Genomic DNA, 16729 nt, shown 5'->3' on the forward strand with positions numbered 1-16729 from the left:
GTAGATAAGTGAGAGACCCTGAAGTTTTTGAATACAGAAAATAAGATTAAACTGTGCTTTGGAAAGGATTATCTGGCTTTGATATGTAGGATGAACTGCAATAAAGAGAGACTATTGGCAGAGACTAATTAGAAGACAATTACAATAATCAAAAATTGAACTTCGATAATAGAAATAAGAACAAAACGGACAAAATATAGGTTAGGAACATTTAAATTTCAAATGCTAGATGAGATTTTTTTTAAAATAAGAATAATTTTCGATATCTATACTTAAACAACATTTGAGTTCTTATTTTGGCCGTCAAGAGCTTATAATTGGAGGTGGAAAGGATGAACAAATACAATAAAAAGCAAAATGTGATGAAGCCATTAAAAAAGGGTAGAAGCTAAGGCAATTCAGGAGAACAATACTAGGCTCAGAGTGAAAAAGAAACATTTGCATTGGGTCATGAACCACACTGTGTTATGCACTGAGTTGGATTTTTAGAAGTAGAGTTTGGTAAGTGTTGTAGAGAAAAAGCATTCAGGAAAAGCATAAATAGTCTTACAAACAAGTAATAATAACAACTAATTTTTTCTGAGTGTTTATTTTATGCCAGGCACTTTTCTAAACATTTCATGTTATACTACCTCATTTAACACTCACAAAAATCTACAGGCTATACACTCTTATTGAACTCATTTGCAGATAAGGAAAATATCTCCAAAGTGTGGCCTGTCATGCATGAGGTGACCACAAAGAGCTTTCCCAAAGCACTGCCCTCACCACAGACACATCATGATATTAACTTTCACAATCAAGTCCCAGAGAATCTTGACTGCTTCACCAAAACTACTAGTATTATCTTCAAACTTTGGTTTCCATAAAACTACAAATGTAACAAGAACACTGCCAAAACAATTAGAATTTACCATAAACACCTATACAGAGAAAAATAAGCCTGCAGAAAGTTCATTATTTTCTAATTCGCATGCTAGCTTTAGCTTGTATCTACTTACCGACATGGCTGCGTGATCATTGCTGTTAGTCTGAGAAGGAAGTCAGACAGGCAATCAAATAAAAAAGGAAAATGTATTCCAATAACGACAGAAGCGGTGTTTAAAGTAGCAAAGCAAAATACACTATAAGACAAGCAAGCTGACTGTGTGCTGCTATAATTTAAAGGCATTAATCAATCACATAAATGTGACTATCATTTTATTTTGAAGATTTACAGGTGAGTTTTTACACCCACACTAATCAGATAAATCCTCCTCCAAACTTTTGTCTACCTAATTAAGTTGTCTAGTCAGCATTAAAATACTGAGAACGTTAGCAGTTACTAAATGTCTGCTGAACCAGCAAATATAGAAAACACCAGCCCATTGAAAGGGTTCTTTACTGGAGAACAGTTATTCTCAAATTTTAAGCAAAAATAGGTAGATTTCTAAGCTCCAGAAATTTTAGTTCAGTTAGGTCTAGAGGCAAGCACTGGAATCTGAATTTTTAACAAGTATCTCTCCCAAGTGATTTTAATACAAAAAGAAATAAAATGTCTATTTCTTTACACATAGAAAATTATACTGAATGACTCTGAAGATGCTTAGAAAGGATAAGCCACTATGCTTCCACATCCTCTAATGCAGCTTAAAATAAATTACTCAAGGAAAGATGGCACACTAAGTCATCTTACAGTTAAGCATTTAAATATATTTTCTCCTCTAAGAAGTGACAAGTCAAAGCAAAAACCAAATCATTGGTCTTAATTTAAATACATATCAGCCCCTGCTGAAGTTTTGTACTAAATACATGGTACTGGCTTATTCTTTTAAGATATTAAGAACTAAATTAGTTAAATATTAATTCCTTAAAATAATAATGATTAATAAAATTAAGTTTAAAGAGCCTTAAAATACTGTTTTTTAAATGATCTAATTTACTTTTCAAATTCCAGTAATAAACTATGTAATATTTAAGCACTACTTTTTTTTTTTTAGAAAAAGGTATTTACCCAGAAACATGGATTTAACCTTATTATATTAGGTCAATGAAACTCAAAATCTATTTATTAGTGGCAGTTGAACATCTGGTATAGCCTACACCAAAGGTGGCCCTCCATGTGGGAAGTTGTCCTCTTCGCCAAACATGCAATGAGTAAAGGAGAAACCACAAGCAGAAATGGAGGAAGAAGACACTTAACTAGCCAGGTAGATTACTGCAATTAACCCCAGTAAGCAGTGGGCTGGCAGCTGTGTTAGCCAGACCATTCTTCTAGAAGACTGGACTAGACTCTAGATAATCTCTAAGTCCTTTCTAGATTTAACTTCCAATAAATTTTCTTTGGAATAGTAAAATTATCCCATCACCACAGTTATTTTATTCAACTATTTTTCCCAAAATCTTTCAAATTGTATGTAAAGGTATAAAATTGTATGTGAGATATAAAAGTCATAGAGTCAAGATGAAATTTAGCTAAGATTTAGTAACTCAGTTAATAAAAGTCAGTCAACAACATTTAACACATGAACACCATGTAAGTCATAAGACTTGTGATGTTTTCATCATTGCTCACATTATACAATTTTTGTATGTTATAGTCAATCATCAGATCAATATTATACGTTATCATTATTTAAAAATTAATATACCAATAAGAAAAGACAATTTGTAAGCATATATATATATACAATAAATATGTGGTTATGTTTTCATTTGATAAGGAAAGCACTAAAATGTATTCAACGCTACCTATGTCACAATTTAAAAAATACAACCTTTTTTGTATTTGTTTGTTTGTTTTTTTGTGGTACACAGGCCTCTCACTGTTGTGGCCTCTCCTGTTGCGGAGCACAGGCTCCGGACGCACAGGCTCAGCGGCCATGGCTCACGGGCCCAGCCGCTCCGCGGCATGTGGGATCTTCCCGGACCGGGGCATAAACCCGTGTCCCCTGCATCGGCAGGCGGACTCTCAACCACTGCGCCACCAGGGAAGCCCCTTTTTTGTATTTTTAATACAATTCTTTCTTGTGTCACATAAAAGGGCGATTAAAGCCTATGACTGTACTTTGACTATTAAAGTTCTCCTTAGCAGTTTTCAGTGAAGTCAAAGGGCATGTACGTTTATATACTTAACTCAGGAAAAAAGTATGAACCAAAGAACATAAAAAGGAAGAGCTAAATGAGAAAATAAGGTACCAGAATGAATAAATCGAAGTTTAGGTTGGGACTTTACAGCTGTATAACACTTAATAACAAATTTTAGATATGGGGACCTTAGAGATGGACTCATCCAATCACTTTACTTCAAAGAGAAGGAAACAAGTTGTTCAAAATCAAGATGGTAGACTAAGTTTATGTGTTTGCTTCCCATTGATCCTGAGATATAAGTGATACAAAAAGCACAGAATTACAAAAGGAATAAAATATTTAACAACAGAGAAAATGAAGGTGTATGGAGGAATTCATCAAGGGATATTTTCTAGAAGACAGAAAGCTGACTAAATAGAGAAGAGAAAGCAACTGCCCATTATATGCTACCAGGGAACTACAGCGGAGCTGGGAGTCAGCTGTGCATTAGAGAGAGGTCCAGCTGTGCATATGAGAGAGGACAGAAATAAGAAATGGGATGGAAAACAGGGAAAGTAACTGAAGATTTCTGAAACAACTGTGCCAGTGATCCCCTAACTACAGAGCACAAACATTTTCCATAATGAGAGAACTTTTAAGGGGAGAGCTGAGGCTCTGGGTATAGGTGGAAAGAGAGAGAGCAGGAAGGAGGGAGGGGGGAAAAAGCCCTCCTCATTCTGGCACAGTGTCATGACAATGGAAAGAGAGGCAGAAAAGGCTACACAATTTGTGGAGCTCAGTGCAAAATGGAAATGTGGGGTCTCTTGTTCAAAAATTATTAAGAATTTCAAGACGCCAGCAGAGGACCAACCCACATGCAGGACCCTTCTAAACTCGAGACCCTGTGCAACAGCACAGGTTACACATCCATGAAGTCAGCCCTGAAGAGAGGAAACCACAATCTCATGGATAGCTCCATACCTGCTCACTGTAAGGTGAAGAATCCTAGGCAAAATGCCTCCCAAATTAAAAAAAAATTCCAGTCAGATTCCTACTAAGGGGAAAAAAAACTATAAAAAAACAGGGTATTTATACAGTAGCAGAGTAAACCTTTATCAGTGTTCCAGGTCCTCTTTGTTAAAAGAGAATGAGAAAAACAAAGAAACAAAAAGCCTATTCGAGAGTAATAGAGATAATTCAAGAAACAGAAAATACCTTCTTTAAAAAACCCTCTAGTACCTCAGGGAGGTTTGAAAGATATATCCATTAAAAAAAAAAAAAGAGAGAGAACAGTATTCTAGGAAAAAGGAACACTTTTAAAACAGAAGTGATTCCTTAAAAATTAAAAAATACAACTAATAAAATATTCTCTAGAAGTACTGAAAATAAAATTTAGAAATTCTCCCAAAACACGGAACAAAAAAAGATAAAGAGATAGGAAATGAAGGAAAGGATAATAGATATAGAAGACCAATCTAGTTAATGAGAGTCCAAGAAAGAGAATAGAAAAGTAGGGGGAAGAAAATTATCTAAAAAATAATAAAAGAGAATTTTCCTGTGCTGAATTTCTGCTTTGACAGAAAACGACCACTGAGTAAAGAGCTAAGTGAATGAAATAAAAGCTTACATCTCCACACATCCCGTGACATTTGAGAATATTAAGGAATAAAAAACAGATCCTGAAACCTGGATGCCAGAAGACAATGGAGGAATGCAATAAAAATTGTCAGAGAAAAACCATTCAACCTAGAATTATTATAACCAGCTAAACTATCAATCAAACATGAGGACAGAAGAAGGTATTTCATGATATGCAAGGACTTAAATAGGAGGAAATTACTGAGGCAGTTTAGCAAAACCAACCAGTGAAGCAAAAAAACCCACGCAGAATCCAGGAAACAGATCCCAACCCCGGACAGCAGAGAAGGAAAGTCCTAGGTTAACAGCTACACAGAAATTCTAGAGAGCAACTGGTACAAAGTAGAGACAGAGGCCTCTGTAGCTGTCAGAAAATAGCAGATGAAGAACTGATAGAGTGAAGGGTAGGGAGGCTAATACCTTTACCTTACATAGAAGAGAATTAAGATACTGACTAAAGAAAAGGAACAAAAAATCAGAGTATAACCATTTTATATAAAGAAATGATAAATAGAAGAAATAAAATAAAATGTAACAATGAATGGAAGAAAAAGGGGTAAGCAAGAGGTTGCTATATGTGCCTTATCTTTCACAGTAGGGACTAACAGACATTCTCTTTTTAAGATAACCACCAGAAGAAATGAAAACGTATGGTGAAATGGTAGCCTGGGGCTTGGGGGGTACAGGGGGAGGAGGTTATTTTCCATCCCAGACTCTTCTGGACTACTTGATTTATTATCATGTACACAAATTAACTGAAATAAAAGTATATTAAAACAAAACAACCTTTATTTTCAGTTCTATGAAATAAAACAGACATTAGCAAATTAATCCAGAGACTGAATGATTTGTCTACTTCCATAATGCTGGTTAATTGGAAGAATCTGGCCTAGACCCCAAATCTCAGAATTTTCAATATAGTGCTGCATCTTCAGAAAAAAATTCTTAAGGAGAATGGTTTTAAAAGTTAGACACTATCCATTTCTGGCTAAATCACGCATCTTCATTTATTGGATATATATATTTGTTTCTCACTTACAGAAAGCATATTTTTTTTAACTACTTATGGAAATAAAAAATGCAAATTATAAATTCAGTGGCACCAGATTCATCATTTACATATATCCCTTAGTGGTTGTAAATCAATAAAACATCTTTACTGAAACAAATACATAACTAGCATTTATGAAAGAAAGAAATGCTGAGTGTTCTTTCCAGCAGCAGATCAGTGCTGGGTCTTTAGGTGGTACTGTATTCACAGTAAAAGGTTACTGAGTTCCATTTGGCAGTCATGAAGAATTACTAGATAACTTCAACTTGCTCAACAATTTCTTCTATTTATAGACTTGTAAGGGGTGAATGAATGTTGAATGCTTTTAAGAATTCTGGTTTTAAATTTTCTAGCTAATATAAAATCTTATTTAAAAAAACATAAAGCTTACAAATTAGGCTTAAAAAAAAGTGTCATAAGTGCATAGAAAAAGATGACTTGTAGAATACATGCCAAAATGTTAACAGTGGTTATCTTTTTACAAGATAACAGCAGGTAATTTTTATTTTCTTCTATACTTAGCAATACTTTCTAGTCGTCAGGGAAAAAATTATTAGAAACAAGAAGGGTCACTTACACATTTGAAGTAGTAAAAATTGCTGATTCCAAGAGTACTGATTTGGGGATAAAATAATATTTATTCCATATACTAATCATATTTCACTGGCATTAGCTAGCATCTGACCGTTAGCCACTGTAAGCACTGCAGTCAAGCTATAATAATTATTCAAATAAACATGCTTTATAGTGAGTATCTTTCACAATTAATGAAGTTTTTAAAATGTCTATATAATGCAAAAGTATAGAACTCAAAGCTAAATAATATCAAGCTAAAAATGTAGGCATAAATACAAGGAAAAAAAGTGAAAAGATATTAAAACTAATACTATAAAGGGCCTTAAAACAACAGAGGAGGGCTCCCCTGGTGGCGCAGTGGTTGAGAGTCCGCCTGCCGATGCAGGGGACACGGGTTCGTGCCCCGGTGCGGGAAGATCCCACATGCCGCGGAGCGGCTGGTCCCGTGAGCCATGGCCACTGAGCCTGCGCATCCAGAGCTTGTGCTCCGCAACGGGAGAGCCCACAACAGTGAGAGGCCCGCGTACCACCAAAAAAAAAAAAAAAAAAAAAAAAAAACCCCACAAAGGAAGAAAGGAGAAGGAAAGATAAAACTAACATTTATTAACAGTACCTTTACGTCAAGCACCCTGCCAGTCAACTATTTTACACACGGTTTTAATTCATCCTCTGATAGTCCTATGGGAGAAATGGATTCTGCCCATTTTGCAGAAGGAAAGGGGCTCAGAGAGGTTAAGCAGCTTGCCAGGATTCCAGAGCCAAGAAATTAAAAATCTAAGGCTCAAACATAAGTCCTTCTAACTCTAAAGACCACCCTGTGCTCTCCTCCCTTCATCACCTGGTCCCTAAGAACAATAACAGATAAATGGGTCTAGCTCTGAGTCATAAAATGGCAAGTTCCCTTGAGGCAGATAATATATTTAGCAGGGCAGCTTAACATCATTATTATAAATACTGCCTTTTAGCTTGCTGTTAATTCCTATGGCCAGCAGAGAGCCTGGCTTCTCTGCTAGAGCACAGGGAAATGCAGATGAGGAGATAATTTAACATGGAAGCAAGGAAGCTCTTCACTTTTCCGTCCTCTGCATAGGCTTGCACTGGCTGACTCTTAAGAGAAACAGGTGAGGGAAGTAATATACCAATACTCTCATGCATCCAACCCCAGAGACAGGAGGTATTTAAAGGAGACATTACTGGTGATCTTCCAAATCCTGCAGCTTTCTACCACAACCACAGTGTAGTAGAAAAGAGAAAACAATAAAGTTCTTTCTCTGGGCTCCATCAAAACCATTATTATCCATTAACTTCTATTGTTCTCATACCCTGTGAGCAGAGAACAAAATTCTATTAGGTGGATTATAACTTTTCTAGAACCAATGGAACTTTTACTACGCAACGTGGTCAGCAACTACATATCATGACTACCTTTAATGGAGAAAATATTCTTTTGTAACAATGGTAGGGACTGACAAAAAATAAATATGCAATGAAGCTAAGAATGGGGCTTTTAAACTAAAAATCTTAGGTACTTTTTAGGGTCGGGGGCAAGAGAGTCATCTTTATCCCATAGAATCTACTTCTCTGTCCAATTATTTGCAGTACTGGCACTATTTGCACTATTTGAAAGAGTGACCCTTGGTTTCATAGCTCCCATTGACTCAAAATCATGGCATTGTTTATTAACACTGCCAAAACCAACAATCATGGAGCCAAAACTAGCTCCCCCATGTAATTCCTCAGGTCTATACATGGATAAGCTGATCGACTTGGGACTGACTGTGGTAAATAAATATCTTCTGAAGATTCTTTTAGTTTGAAAGAGTCCAAAACTGGCCCCTCTTTCTATTTGGGTACAAAGGTAACCTGAAGACAAGGATTTATTTTCAGCTTAAAACATTTAAATAAAAATGGTAGCTTATATAATGCCATATGTTGCTTAGAAAAATAATACATTTAATAACATTGCCTCTGTTCTTTGCTTGAAAGAACACAAACTAACTGGATATTTTATACAATTTCAGGATTTCAGAGAATTAATACGCTAAGCCATAATATAATTATCAGTCTTGCTAAAATTTACCATAGGCAATAATTTAATATTTTTGCTTGGGAATTATACTTTTAGTTCATCCCTTGAATAAGAATATACTGTTGTTAGTACCATTTTTTTCTTTTCCTAGCTGTAAACTATAATTTTCTTATTTGGTCATATACTACATTTATTATTGGTCTACATTGTATAAAAGTGTATTTTCTTTGCAGAAAAACCCATGTTAGATGACATAAACATCCAAAATGGCACACAAAGATTCACCTAAAACTATACAAAATATCGTAATAGATCAGATGAGTGACAGGAATCTCTTATTCTCAATGTCACCAGAGTATGTCCTATGAAAAAGCAGGATTTCCCTCTAGATGTCAGTCTCCTGAGGTGAGCCATTAACCCAAAACATTTCTAACATATAACCTCTCTTAATCTTACCCTAGTTATGCACAAAATCCCTACCCATCATCTCATGTCAACCTGCGAAGCAGATACTGCAACGATAGAAACATGATGTGTGTGTATCTTGTGTATGTGTGCACACATGTGCACGTGTTTATCTTGAGGATTGGTTTTGGCTGGAAGCACGGAGATTTACATTGACAAGGTGAATTCAAATTAATTCAACAATTATTTAATGCATACTTTTTTGAAATTAATTGATATAAAAATTACACACACACACACACACACACACACACACACACGTTCTCTTTTTCAACTCAAGGACAACAGTGAGGAATATAGTATCATCCCTGGGTAAGCTTCTAAAAGTTCTTTGGCACAAATCCACTGTTAAAATCTCTTTAAGAAATTCTTCTATTTATTTTTTAGCAACACCTTCCTTCAACTATTCTAAGTGGCCCTTTGATGGGGAAAGAGTGAAGGGTGAGGAGAATAACTTTTTTTTTTTTCATTTTAAACAAGGGAGATGGTTGGAAGCAGTTGGGTAGGCTCCATATTAAACTTTGTTGTGTCTAGCTACATCTTATCATGAGATTATAAAAAGGTCAAAATTTCTCCCTATTTTATTTGTACAAAACTATTCCATTCACATTTTAACAGTAGTTCTTTTGTTAAATATACCTAATGAGAGAATGTGCACCCTACCATCATCTCTTTGATCTTTGCCTTCCTTTTTTTTTTCCCTTTGGTCGCACCGTGCGGCTTGTGGGATCTTAGCTCCCCAACCAGGGACTGAACCTGGGCCCTCAGCAGTGAAAGCATGGAGTCCTAACCACTAGACCGCCAGGGAATTCCCTTTGCATCCCTCTTCTGAAGAATCCAGTGTTTCAGCCTATTCACGCTCAAATATCCCTGTTACATCGTTTTTTTTTTAATGTTTAATCAACAGATTATTCAAGATATAGATGTACTATGACTATATATTAGTATAGAACAATGTTCCTATTTTACCTTTAATCTCTAGCCTAAAAATATCCAGTAATTTCTTGGCCTTTTCTGATAGGAAAAGGCATTGATTATATTGACTTTCATAAAAACTACTCCTATTAGAGTTTATTTCTATTTAAGCCTGTGCTGTCAACTTCAGGGTTTTGTTTTGGGTTTGGTGGAAAGAGAGTTGTAGTTATTTGGGTTAAAAAGTAAAACAAATTAAAATTTCAAATAACTGACTAAAGAGGTATCATGATCCCTGATTTCAAACTATACTACAAAGCCACAGTAATCAAAACATGGTATTGGTACAAAAACGGACACACTGTTCAGTGGAACATAATAGAGAGTCCAGGAATAAACCCACACATACATGGACAACTAATTTACAACAAAGAGGCCAAGAACATACAGTGGGGAAAGGAGAATCTTTTCAATAAATGGTGTTGTGAAAACTGGGCAGCCACATGCAAAAAAATGAAACTAGACCACTATCTTATAGCATACACAAAAATTAACTCAAAATGGATTAAAGACTTGAAACTATAAAATTTCTGTAAGAAAACATAGGAGGTAACCTCCTTGACATTGGTCTTAGCCATGTTTTTTAGATCTGACCTCAAAGGTAAGAGAAACAAAAGCAAAAATAAATGTGCCACATGAAACTAAAAAGCTTCTGCACAGTGAAGGAAACGATCAACAAAATGAAAAGGCAATGGGAGAAGATATTTGCAAATCATATACCCAATAAGGGGTTAATATCCAAGATATATAAAGAACTCACACAACTCAACAACAAAAAAACAAACAGCTGAAAAACTGGACAGAAGATCTGAATAGATATTTTTCTAAAGATGACATACAGATGGCCAACAGGCACATGAAAAGATGTTCAACATCACTAATCATCAGGAAAATGCAAATCAAAACTTCAATGAGATATCACCTCACATTTGTTAGAATGGCTATTATCAAAACAACCAGAAATAATAAGTATTGGAGAAAATGTGGAGAAAAGGGAACCCTCATATGCTGTTGGTGACAATGTAAACTGGTGCAGCCACTATGGAAAACAGTATGGAGAGTCCTCAAAAAATTAAAAGTAGAACTGCCATATGATCCAGCTGTTCTAGTTCTGCATATTTATTTGGAGAAACAGGAAGACACAGATTTGAAAGTATATGCACCCCTATGATCACTGAAGCATAATTAACAATAGCCAAGATATGAGAACAACCTAAGTGTCCATCAATGGATGAATAGATAAAGAAAATGTAGCACATGTATACAACCTATACAGCTATAAAAAAGAAAGAAATTTTGCCATTTGTGACAACATGGATGGACCTTGAGAGTATTATGCTAAGTGAAATAAGTCAGATGGAGAAAGACAAATACTGTATATTGCATTTGTATGTGGAATCAAACAAAATAAAAACAAAGACAAACTCAAAGATACAGAGAATAGATTGGTGGTTACCAGAGGGATAGGGGTCGGGGGGAGGGTGAAGTGGGTGAAGGGGATGGTAACTAGACTTATGGTGGTGGTCACTGTAGTGTATAAAATATTGATTTATAATGTTATACATCTGAAATTTATATAAATGTTATATATCAATTTTTACTCAGTAAAAAATGGCTAAGATTCTTCACAAATTGATTTATAAAAATAGAAAAGAAATATTCAAGCTAGGAAGTTGGTTTAAACAAGTAAGCCTCCAACTAAAATTGAATTCTAAAATATACTTCAGAAAGCAAAATTATAACAATTTTTTGTAATTTTTTTATACTTACGGGCAAATGAGTAAACACTTGAAAGATGCTTCTCAAAAAATTAATAAGATCCATTAAGTAACCACTAGCTCTTCCATCTGGCTCAGACATTGTCCAGTCATAATCAGCAAGCTGAACAAATTCATCAATTTTCTGATTAAGTTTGGTATATATTTCTCCTTCTGCTGCATGTCGGGCATCCTGACAGGAGACAACATAAAAAGTAAGAAACAGTTATAGAAGCAGTTAATAAAACAAGTTTTCTTAAAATTCTAAATTTTGTTTTTTATTTTTCTTTGGTCTAACATTTTAAATATTTATTCAAAGTCCAAGAAAACTGTTGGATTTTTGGCTGGAAGTACTCTATTTATTTGAGTAGATATCACTTTTTTTCCAAACTTACTATCACCTTTTTTGTCTTTATCTGGTAGTAGAACTTATTAGTTATCAATTCTGAATTGTTCTCACAGCTCTAAGAAATGGAAAACGGAAGTTGTCAAGAATGCAGAAGACCACTCCCATCTGTTGACTCACTGAGGGAAATTAAGTTGGACCATCAGAGAAGAAATGAAACTTACTGGTGTTTTGAGTCAAATAGCCCCCCACCCCCACTGCTGCCCGTAAAATAGTTAACTTCTCAAAGGAGGAGAAAAGAAACAAAGGGAGTGATGCAAAAATAGCAGAGTAAGGATATACAAACATTTTCTGATCCATAAAAGCATCAAGAAAACTAGCAAAAGTTGTCAAAAATCAATTTTTCTAGAAGTCTGGAAATTAATTCAAAACTTGTAGCAATTCAAGCAGCATTATTCATGAAAAATTTCTGAATCTTGGTAAGGAAACAAGCTTTGTGATGTTTTGATGTGCCCCATTTCCACTCTCCTTGCCCGGGTCCAGCTCCACAGTATCCTTGAAAATCAACATCCCACAATTGTGGTGCAAACCAGCAGCCTGTCAGTGAACAAAGTGGGGCAGAATGGACTGGAGTTCCTTCAAAGCCACATTCCCAGAAAATTATCATTATTTGACCTATCTGGTGGTTCCCTGGAAGACATCACTTGCAGAGATGTCTTTATATGACGTAAACTGGTGATTGTCCAGAGCAGAAAGCCTTTTTCTTGGGGGCATTTGTTAAAAACAATTATAGGCAATTGTTTAACATCACAGATACCTCAGGTGGTAGATAATAGCTAGGGTATACAATAAGCTAACCAAAAAGCTTAAAAGGAAAAACTGGGGAATGAGATGTCCATAGATGGCTTTGAAAAGCTCTGACATATTCCTGGGAACCTAGAAGACTATGTACATGCGTAGGGCTGTTCACCTGCTCAGGAAAGACCTGAGAAAGCTCTAAGCTCTCATTTACAGCTGACCCCGAAGCTCTGGGCAAGCAGGAAGTGAAGGCTAATGCAGAGTTGTCAAATGCCTGATTGCTGAAGGCATGCCCCAATACACACAGAGAGTCCCTTAGCAAAGACTGAGAGACTGATTGGTTCCAGGTTTTTAAGGAAATCTATGTCCAATCATTAGCTGGCCACTAAGCTAACCAAGCAGAGACTTAAGTGGCCACACACAACAAAAAATACAGACTTTACAGAATTAATTCAGAGAAGTCATGAAACAACCAACCAACCACCAAGAAGAAACAACAAACTTTGAGGAGAGAAGAGAATCTGACTTCCAGAATTGCCACATTACATTATTTAATTAATTAATTTATTTAAAAATATTATTGGAGTATAGTTGATTTACAACGTTGTGTTAGTTTCAGGTGTACAGCAAAGTGAATCAGTTATACATATACATATATTCACTCTTTTTTAAGATTCTTTTCCCATATAGGCCATTACAGAGTATTAAGTAGAGTCTCCTGTGCTATACAGTAGGTTCTTATCAGTTATCTATTTTACTATTAGTAGTGTGTATATCTCAATCCCAATCTCCCAATTTATCCCTGCCCCCCCATCCCCTGCTAATCATGTTTGTTTTCTACATCTGTGACTCTACTTCTGTTTTGCAAATAAGTTCATTTGTACCTTTTTTTTAGATTCCACATATAAGCGAAATCATATATTTGTCTTTCTCTGACTTACTTCACTTAGTATGTCAATCTCTAGGTCCATCCATGTTACATTATTTTAAATGTCCAGTTTTCAACAAAATTTACAAGTTACACAAAGAAACAAGAAACTATGAGACACTGGTCTATAAGACAAAGGTTTAAAATCAGCTATTTAAAATAACCAAAGAACTAAAGGAAAATATGAGAACAATACCTCACAAAATTGACTATAAATTAAGAGACAGAAATTACTTTTAAAAAAGAAGAACCTAATAAAATTTCTGCAGTTGAAAAATACAATAAATGAAATGAAAAAGTCATTACAGGGGTTCAACAGCAAATCTGAGTAGGCAGAAGACAAAGAAGATTAGATCAACAATATCAACCAACTAGACCTAACAGACATCTACTGAACATTCAACTCAACATTAGCAGACCATGCATTATTCTCAAGTGAACGTAGGACACTATCCAGAACAGAGCATAAGTTAGGTCATAAAACAAACTTTTAAAGTACTGAAATCATACAAAGTATGCTCTCTGACCACAACGGAATGGAATTAGAAATTAATAACAGAAGGTGCTGGAAAATTCACAAATACATGGAAGTTAAACAAGAGACTCCAATAAATAACTAATGGGTCAAAGAAGAAATCATGATCACAATCAAAAACTACTTTGAGGGACTTCCCTGGTGGTCCAGTGGTTAAGACTCAGCGCTTCCACTGCAGTGGGCTCAGATTCGATGTGGTTGGGGAAGTTCCACATGCCGCACAGTGAGGCCAAGAAAACAAACAAACAAAAAACATCGCGATAAACAAAAATAAAAGCACACTATCAAAACGTACAGGATACAATGAAAGAGGTGCTTAGAGAGAAATTTATAGCTATACATGCCTATATTATAAATGAAGAAAGATCTCACATCAATAACCTAAACTTCCAACTTAAGAAGCTAGAAGAAGAAATAAGAGTTGTGGGTTCTCACTTAGACAGCGGCACTCTGACAGAACAGCATGAGGGATGTTGGGGGACTGAAGATTAGGCATTGTGTCTTTTGGCACCAAGGCAAAAGATCTTCACGCCTATGCTTCTCTTTTAAAGGATCACACAGACTTGGACAAAAAGCATTTTGAAAGTTAAAACTAGAACAATCTCTGCCTTTCTCTCAGTTTTTTTTTAGACTGTAAAAGGCCCTGGAATTCCTTTTATCACCTTAAGGAGGGTGGACAACTTGCCACTCTGGCTAGTAGAGCTGAGAGCGAGATTTAATTTGATGGTGGTTGGGGGCAGTGGTGGTGGCAATGTGATATTTCTGGCAAAACTAATACTTATTGGGAATTCCCTGGCAGTCGAGTGGTTGGGACTCTGAACTTTCACTGCCGAGGGCACAGGTTCAATCCCTGGTCGGGGAACTAAGATCCTGCAAGCCACACATCACGGCCAAAAAGAAAAAAAAAACAACTATTATTTATTTAGATTCATATCTTGACTAAGAGACCTAAGTATCACTCACCATTATCAGTCCCATAATATATCTGCATACAACTTAACCTAATATATCATTTATATCATGTCTATGAATAACAGCAGTACAAAGATATCTCCCAGCAGTACAACAGCAGTACAAAGATATCTCCCACCCTCAAGGATCTCACAATCCAGGAAGAGATACAATATTACAAAACATGATTAGTGCTACATTAGAGGTTTAAAACAAAGCATGCTGAGTAAACAAAGGAGGAAATAATTACTTCTTATTTGATAAAAAGCTTTGTAGAAGGGATGTCATTTGAGTTGTAACTTTTAAAAATATAATCAGGAACTCTTACTTTGGTATCTTGGTTTGTGTGCCTTAAGAAATTTTCAAAAAAAGAACACTGTAAGAGAAGGTAAACATGGACAATCAAAACGTACCATTTTCGCATTTCAATGCTTTTTTGGCTCCCTCTCTAATTTTCACAATGTCTAACCACTTACTACTCACGTTGAGTTGAAGAAAACTAACTACTGGTAGGCATCTTTCCATTTGCATGCTTGCCTACACAGTAGGATTGAAACAGGAATTCCAAGAAAGATTTTTCTGTTCTCCCTACTCAGAGGTCTAACACAAACTTGACACGATAACAAAAGCTTTCAACAGTGTCTCTTCTCAACTATAAAGGAAAACATTGTTTTAAATAAACAGGAATTTAAGATAAGGTAATGTTATTAACTGAAATTTTAATAATTATTAAATATGACAGTAGCTAAATGAGTTCTGACTCAAAATAAAATTAACTACAGCAACTTAAGCTGTTAAAATTTCTAATGCAATGCAACTCTACTCAGAAAAATCTTAAGATTGAGGAGTTTAACATTAGAGTTTATCAATAACACTGTATCAGCCACTATAAATTTGATACTCTTAGGTAATGTAGGTACAAAACACCCACTAAAATGTAAGCTCCATTAAGGCAGAAAGTTTGCATCTGTTTCTGTTCACTGATTAATCCTCAGCACCTAGAACAGTGCTTGCAACAGAGTAGACAGTTGATGAGTACTTTTTAAAAAAATTTTTTTAATCACTCCTGCCTCAAAGAAGTTTATAACCTAGTTGGGATAGAAAAGTACCTCAAATGAAATAATCACATGATGAATAAATATTAACAAATTAGTAATGACTACATGTGTAGTAAACGTGTAGTGAAAAAGGAGAGATCATGCGGGCTGGAAAGGTTTATGTCACTTGCTGTTCCAGTTACTATTGTTGAGTAACAAACTACCCCCCAAATCTTAGTGACTTAACATAACAAGCATTTTATTATGCTCACAGATTCCATGGGTTAGGAATGCAGACAGGGAACAGTAAGGATGACTTCATTCCACTCTATCCAGGACCTCAACTGGGATGACTTGAAGGCTGAGAATGAGACTCAACAGCGGGTGATTAGAATCACCTGGAGGTTTCTTCACTCACGTGTCTGGATAGGCAGACTCTCCATAAGGCTTGGCTTCCCCACAGCATGGTGGCTACAGGGTACCTGGACTTTTTACATGGCAGCTCAGGCCTCCAAGCATGTGTGTTCCATGCATTAAGGTGGAAACAACATTGCCTTTTATGTCCTAGCCTCAGAGTCTCACAACATTGTTTTCCCTG

At 35.7% G+C, this 16729-nt stretch overlaps 1 protein-coding gene across 4 annotated transcripts in view; it reads right to left on the bottom strand.

Annotated features, from left to right (window-relative positions):
* EXOC6 (exocyst complex component 6) overlaps window positions 1–16729 on the bottom strand; it is a 205854-nt gene that overhangs the window by 64796 nt on the left and 124329 nt on the right. For 2 of the 4 annotated variants that reach the window (XM_067709983.1, XM_067709984.1), the window contains exons 18-19: window positions 11550–11729; window positions 1002–1031 (exon numbers count right to left, since the gene is read on the bottom strand). In XM_067709983.1, coding sequence (XP_067566084.1) covers window positions 1002–1031; window positions 11550–11729 — 210 coding nt within the window. The remainder of the gene's footprint in view (window positions 1–1001; window positions 1032–11549; window positions 11730–16729) is intronic. The other 2 variants (XM_067709985.1, XM_067709986.1) reach the window with 1 other exon arrangement.

Source organism: Pseudorca crassidens, chromosome 16 (assembly GCF_039906515.1).
Source record: "Pseudorca crassidens isolate mPseCra1 chromosome 16, mPseCra1.hap1, whole genome shotgun sequence".
In the NCBI taxonomy this organism is placed as follows: Eukaryota; Metazoa; Chordata; class Mammalia; order Artiodactyla; family Delphinidae; genus Pseudorca; species Pseudorca crassidens.